The sequence below is a fragment of the Coregonus clupeaformis genome, chromosome 30 (genome assembly GCF_020615455.1).
Source record: "Coregonus clupeaformis isolate EN_2021a chromosome 30, ASM2061545v1, whole genome shotgun sequence".
NCBI lineage: Eukaryota > Metazoa > Chordata > Actinopteri > Salmoniformes > Salmonidae > Coregonus > Coregonus clupeaformis.
The window spans coordinates 42,035,801-42,042,673 of record NC_059221.1 but is presented as its reverse complement, the minus strand read 5'-3'; the positions used below and the strand labels follow the sequence as shown (position 1 = coordinate 42,042,673).

Genomic DNA, 6,873 nt, shown 5'->3' with positions numbered 1-6,873 from the left:
GCTGGTGTCGGTCCACTCTGTTTCCTGAGATCCAGGGTCAACGCAGCCGTCTACCAGCAAGTTTTAGAGCGCTTCATGCTTCCTGCTGCTGACCTGCTCTATGGAGATGGAGATTTCAGGTTCCAACAGGACTTGGCGCCTGCACAGCAGCGCAAAATCTACCCGTGCCTGGTTTACGGACCATGGTATTTCTGTTCTAAATTGGCCAGCCAACTCCCTGACCTTAGCCCCATAGAAAATCTGTGGGGTATTGTGAAAAGGAAGATGCAGAATGCCAGACCCAACAACGCAGAAGAGTTGAAGGCCACTATCAGAGCAACCTGGGCTCATAACACCTGAGCAGTGCCAGAAACTCATCGACTCCATGCCACGCCGCATTAATGCAGTAATTGAGGCAAAAGGAGCTCCAACCAAGTATTGAGTATTGTACATGCTCATATTTTTCATTTTCATACTTTTCAGTTGGCCAACATTTCTAAAAAATCCCTTTTTTGTATTAGCCTTAAGTAATATTCTAATTTTGTGACACACGGAATTTTGGATTTTCATTTGTTGCCACTTCAAATCATCAAAATTAAATGAAATAAACATTTGAATGCATCAGTCTGTGTGCAATGAATAAATATAATGTACAAGTTACACCTTTTGAATGCAATTACTGAAATAAATCAAGTTTTTCAAAATATTCTAATTTACTGACTTTTACCTGTATATACACACACTACACACATCACAAGTGCTGCCACCAGCCTCGTATTATACTGCTCAGTGTATACACACTATAAGGCTATGGACTACTTCATTTAGACTGGCATGCAGACATTTGCCAGAGTGAGGCCAGTGTCTGTCATTCGTTTTTCCAGGTTCAGTGGTCTTAAACTTGAATGAGCAACGTTTTTAGAATGATTCATTAAGAGGTTAGCGTGGTGATAGTCAGAAGCGACTGTGCTCGCCATCTCCACTATGGGTTCAGGGATAGTGGTGTTTGTTTGAGACGGATGAGAAAATGGCGGCTTCCTGGGCGGCGTGAGAAGTAGCCAAAGACAGTACAAGCTTCTTCTAAATTTTAAATGATATTATCTGGGTTCAATTTTTTTTAAATTGAGTCCCTCTGTCGAAACGTTTGATTAGTTACAATTAACGTGTAAGTATAATGTGGTAATGATAATGCGACTTTTTTTTTGTGTGCGTTTTATTGTGACGGTATCTCCGCCATTTTTCTTGAGGGAAGTTGGCTAACTTGCTAGCAAGGCTAATAAGAAAAGTAATTTACTATAACTGTTAATGCTTCAATGTAACAGACGTTAATAAAGAAGTTAAACTTAATTTCCCCAAATTATTCTAACATGTTAGGATTTACTAAGATTGCTCGTTATTTCATAACTAGCTGTACTTGGTCAAGAAGGATATTAACGTTAGCAAGCTAATGTTAGCTGTAGCTTCTAAACTGGATTAACAAAATAGCTAGCTCTTGTTAGCTAAATAGCTATATGTTATCTGGGCTGTTGTATTGAAATGCCATGTATAATCTGGCAGTAATGTGATTGTGAATGTTGATTTGCAGCATTTGCTAGCTAGCGCAATATCAAAGATGTTACACTAGTGTTAGCTGAGTTAGCGCTTTTTTGACAACAGCTAGTTATTTGTGTAGAAATGGCAACACCCAGAACAGAAAACATGACATTTTTTTTGTCAGGTACCAACACAGTGCAACAAAACAGAACACCAATGAACATTGCCTGGCTGCAACTTTAGCAACAATTATTATAGATGACAATTGGAGTGGTACTGAAGGAAACAAGTTACTACTAAATATGCATATCTGCTCAATATTTACATCTGTAAAGTTTGCTGAATAACGTTGGATATGCATTTCTGCTCACGATGAAGCATGAAAATAAACAGCTGTGACACAGCGACCCAATTGTGTGGCTACCCAATGATCACGGGCTACCCCTTTCCCGTGGACAATAATGTCCACAAACATACATTTGGATTGCAAGTTATATTCGCTACACAAATGATGCTAAACATGGGGTATCTGGAACGAGCTAAGCTAACAAAAACACGCAGCCGTAGTTAACAAGCTGGGTTCAGCGCCTAATTTGGCTCGGCCATTTTGTTTTTTTTGGTGGTTTGTTTAGTTTGTTAGCGCCAAGATGGCGGCACCCGTTGAATTAGCCCATTCTTGCTTCTGTGTAACTACAACCACAACCCAGAAAATTATTGCGTCAATGTTGAAGCGATGCACAAAGTCGACTGCGAGTTCCACAATTTTGATGGCTGTGCGTTCATGGTGTTCCGCATCTACGTTGTTTTGACCTGCCGGCGTTTTTCATATTTGCTGCAAAGCGTCTAGCTAGGTAAAAATGGCGGCTCCCATAGATTTTAATGTTGCTTCTTCTTGGCTAAATAAGATTGCTTGCTACCGTTAACTAGTAAAGTAGAACCACAGCCGCCTGGACATATTCTATATACAGCTATCTACAATTGGACTAGACCTGGGATCAAGACATGCACATCTTGATTCTATATTTTATTTTGTGTGTGCAGTATTTTAGCAGGACGCGGTTGTTAATCCTGTTAGCTTAGCGTTAGCCAGCTAGCTGGCTATTCCTGACAGGAGCTAACTAGTGAGCTAGTTAACTTAGCATTGTTGTATTTGAGCTATTTAGTATCAAGTAATATTGAAAAGCTTTTCAATTTTGATTTATTTTTTCCCTCAAGAGGAACTTCATCTCCCAGCACCATGGCATCTTGCTCAGTCCTGCAGCCACGGTGGAAGCGGGTTTTGGGTTGGTCCGGTCCTGTCCCTCGGCCCCGACACGGGCACCGTGCGGTTGCAATCAAAGAATTAATGGTCGTTTTCGGGGGGGGCAATGAAGGAATTGTGGATGAGTTGCACGTTTATAACACAGGTAAGGTTTAACGTCCAGTGCTTCATGCATAAATGTAGTACATATATTGTTAAATCCTAGCTAACTTAACGTTAACATGTTTAGCAATTGGATACCAACTAGCGTAGCGCTTCCGCTAAATTGTGCTAGTCGGTTTTTGGACTGTAGTTAACTAGCAATGTTGGATACATGGAAATATAATGTATGGTTGGCTAACTAACTACCTATACATATTATTTTAACCAAGTACTTAATCCGTTTATGCATTGTCGTTCAACACAGTAAATTAGCAATGCACCTCTGTGGTTGGTAGTGGGTAAATGGTTGAAATGTGACGTCTGTATTGCTTATATTTCGCATGGTAAGCAAGCGCCAGTGTTGACGTGCGGTGAAATGTAATGGGGTCAGTAGTTAACTATGTGGGTAATGGCTCGCCTAGGGTGGTGATTGGAGAGAAAATCCAGAGGAAAATGGCGGGTTAATAGAAAACAGTGACGTCATAATATCAACAAAGATCAATCATTATTACATTTTAGTCATTTAGCAGACGCTCTTATCCAGAGCGACTTACAGTTAGTGAGTGTATACATTTACCCCCCCCCCGTGGGAATCGCACCCACAACCCTGGCGTTGTATGCGCCATGCTCTACCAACTGAGTTACTCGAGTCTGTCTTTTTTGAAGACTAATCCATGATTAATCCATGTTGTGCTATTTTTTTATAAGCATACCTTTGTGAGAAAAGCCGCACAGTAAAATGGGCATATCAAAGAGTGGGCCGCCAACAGAAATGTCAACAATGCGATGATAAACACATAAAACATTCCATTCACGCACAAGAGCACTTTATTTCTATGGTCTGTCAGTGGTGCAGCATCAGGTTTTTGACTTTCCATATTGGCATATCTTGTAGTCTATATTATTAATTGAGAACACTAGAATTCTCAGACTGCGGATTTGACAGTTTTTTTTTTTAGTTAAACAGGTTATTACTACCTTAACGTTTGTACCTAGCAGGGAGTGGTCATTAATCTAAGAGTTAATTGTGTTTCAGCGACCAACCAGTGGTTCATTCCTGCTGTCCGTGGTGATATCCCGCCTGGCTGTGCTGCGTATGGGTTTGTGTGTGATGGCACCAGGCTGCTGGTGTTCGGGGGGATGGTGGAGTATGGTAAATACAGCAACGATCTGTATGAACTGCAGGTAAGTGCTCAGCCCACAGAATAAAGCTCTGATAGTTTTAGTGGGATTTTGGGGTGTTAACACTAAACTGTTTGCACAAACAACTCTGTATATTATTTTCTGTCAATTTTTAAACCAACAAAACACATTTTCCTTGTAATTTCTATGTTTTGCATCAGATGTGTCTGCATAGGCTAGATGGAGACCTTAGGGCCACACCCAAGCTTGTTAGTGAGTTATAATCTGCATGATGTTATTTTCTCCGGCTGTCCCCAGGCCAGCCGCTGGGAGTGGAAGCGTCTGAAGGCCAAGTCTCCTAAGAACGGCCCCCCTCCCTGCCCCCGTCTGGGCCACAGCTTCTCTCTGGTAGGGAACAAATGCTTCCTGTTCGGAGGACTGGCTAACGACAGCGAGGACCCCAAGAACAACATCCCCAGGTATGCTACATCAATGAACAAAAAATATATAAACGCGACATGCAACAATTTCAAAGATTTTACTGAGCTACAGTTCATATAAGGAAACGCGTTCCCAGCACATACTGGGCTGCCTTCACCACCCGCTGGAGGGCATTGGGATTCTTAATGCGGGAAAACATTTTGAAAGCAGTTTGGGCCTTTTGTTTAAAAAAAGAAGGGATCACAGCTTTTTCATTGCTACCACGTTTATTTCTCTACTCTTTCAACTGCGCGAGTGGCGTCGCTTTACAAATGCAGTTGCAGTTGGCGTTTCCAACCTCTCTCAAGCATATTAGGTGCAGCAGCAGAGCTCTTAAAGGGCGAGTGGCGTCTTAAAAGGTGAATGACGTAGGCCTACTTTGTAATAGAAACAACAAGATATTTCTGAGTGAATAATAATTAATTATATTCAGTGCATTCGGAAAGTATTCAGACCCCTTGACCTTTTTCAACATTTTGTTTGGTTACAGCCTTATTCGAAAATGTATTTAAATGTTTTTCCTCATCAATCTACACACAATACCCTATAATGACAAAGCGAAAAATGTTTTTTGGGAATTTTAGCAAATTTATTGCAATTAAAAAACTGATACCTTATTTACATAAGTATTCAGACCCTTTGCTATGAGACTCGATATTGAGTTCAGGTGCATCCTGTTTCCATTGATCATCCTTGAGATGTTTCTACAACTTGATTGGAGTCCACCTGTGGTAAATTCAATTGATTGGACATGATTTGGAAAGGCACACACCTGTCCATTTAAGGTCCCACAGTTGACAGTGCATGTCAGAGCAAAAACCAAGCCATGAGGTCGAAGGAATTGTCCGTAGAGCTCCGAGACAGGATTTTGACGAGTCACAGATCTGGGGAAGGGTACCAAAACATTTCTGCAGCATTGAAGGTCCCAAGAACAGTGGCCTCCATCATTCTTAAAATGGAAGAAGTTTGGAACCACCAAGACTCTTCCTAGAGCTGGCCACCCGGCCAAACTGAGCAATCGGGGGAGAAGGGCCTTGGTCAGGGAGGTGACCAAGAACCCGATGGTCACTCTGATAGAGCTCCAGTTCCTCTGTGGAGATGGGAGAACCTTCCAGAAGGACAACCATCTCTGCAGCACTCCACCAATCAGGCCTTTATGGTAGAGTGGCCAGACGGAAGCCACTCCTCAGTAAAAGGCACATGACAGCCGACTTGGAGTTTGCTAAAAGGCACGTAAAGGACTCTCCGACCATGAGAAACAAGATTCTCTGGCCTGGAACTCTTTGGCCTGAATGCCAAGTGTCACGTCTTGAGGAAACCTGTTACCATCCCTACGATGAAGCATGGTGTTGGCAGCATCATGCTGTGGGGATGTTTTTCAGCGGCAGGGACTGGGAGACTAGTCAGGTACAGAGAAAGTACAGAGAGATTCTTGATGAAAACCTGCTCCGGACCTCAGACTGGGGAGAAGGTTCAGCTTCCAAACAGGACAATGACCCTAAGCACACAGCCAAGACAATGCAGGAGTGGCTACAGGACCACATATTTTTGTACCCTTTAGTGTGTACTTTACTGTGTTTTATACCTGGGATATCACTTTTCAATAGTGACTCACAGTACACACTGATCCCTGTTGGGGTTGAACCCATAACCTTGCCGAACTCTATAGATGGAGGGAGGCTGTAATCTTCCTGGCATCATGAGACAGAGGAGCATCAGGGCCTGCAGCTAACTCTGGGTCTACCATCCAGTGGGGCCCTGTCAAACATAGCAACATATAGCACAATTTAGTCTTTAAAAAAACATTATTATTAATTATTATTTTTTTGAGTTAGATGAACGATAGAAGAACAGAATGAAAAATAACGTTACTTCCCTTTCTCTCCCGCTCCTCCTCCCAGATACCTGAATGATCTGTATACGTTGGAGCTGCGTGCCGGCTCCAGTGTGGTGGGCTGGGACATCCCCGTCACCTACGGGGTGCTGCCCCCGCCCAGAGAGAGCCACACTGCCGTGGTCTACACAGAGAAGACCTCCAAGAAGTCACGTCTTGTCATCTATGGAGGCATGAGCGGCTGTCGTCTGGGGGATCTGTGGATCTTAGACATAGGTGTGTGGTGGCTCGAGTTCCTGCCCAACTAGAAAATCCAATCCAAGTTCATTTGTCTAGATGGGGTACACGCGGTGTACGCAGTACAGTGACCTGCTGACTGGCAGGTTGCATTGCATCAACCAATGGCTGCATGCCACGTCATGGACTGTGCAGTCAGGTTGTTATATCATGTTATGTTAACACCTATCCAGGCATTGTAAGTCACTTTACACAAGAAACTCAGCAGGATCAAAAGCAATAAAAT

The 6,873-nt window shown here is 42.8% G+C and overlaps 1 protein-coding gene across 5 annotated transcripts in view; it reads left to right on the top strand.

The window, feature by feature from the left end:
- Positions 1-741: 741 nt before the first annotated feature.
- The window catches only part of LOC121546176 (host cell factor 1), a 68,713-nt gene continuing 62,581 nt past the window's right edge, over positions 742-6,873 (top strand). For 4 of the 5 annotated variants that reach the window (XM_045209576.1, XM_045209574.1, XM_045209575.1 and 1 more), the window contains exons 1-5: positions 2,137-2,363; positions 2,728-2,918; positions 3,951-4,099; positions 4,355-4,515; positions 6,418-6,626. In XM_045209576.1, coding sequence (XP_045065511.1) covers positions 2,750-2,918; positions 3,951-4,099; positions 4,355-4,515; positions 6,418-6,626 — 688 coding nt within the window. In that variant the 5' untranslated portion in view covers positions 2,137-2,363; positions 2,728-2,749. Of the gene's footprint in view, positions 1,145-2,136; positions 2,364-2,727; positions 2,919-3,950; positions 4,100-4,354; positions 4,516-6,417; positions 6,627-6,873 lie in introns of those variants that run through there. The other variant, XM_045209573.1, reaches the window with a different exon arrangement.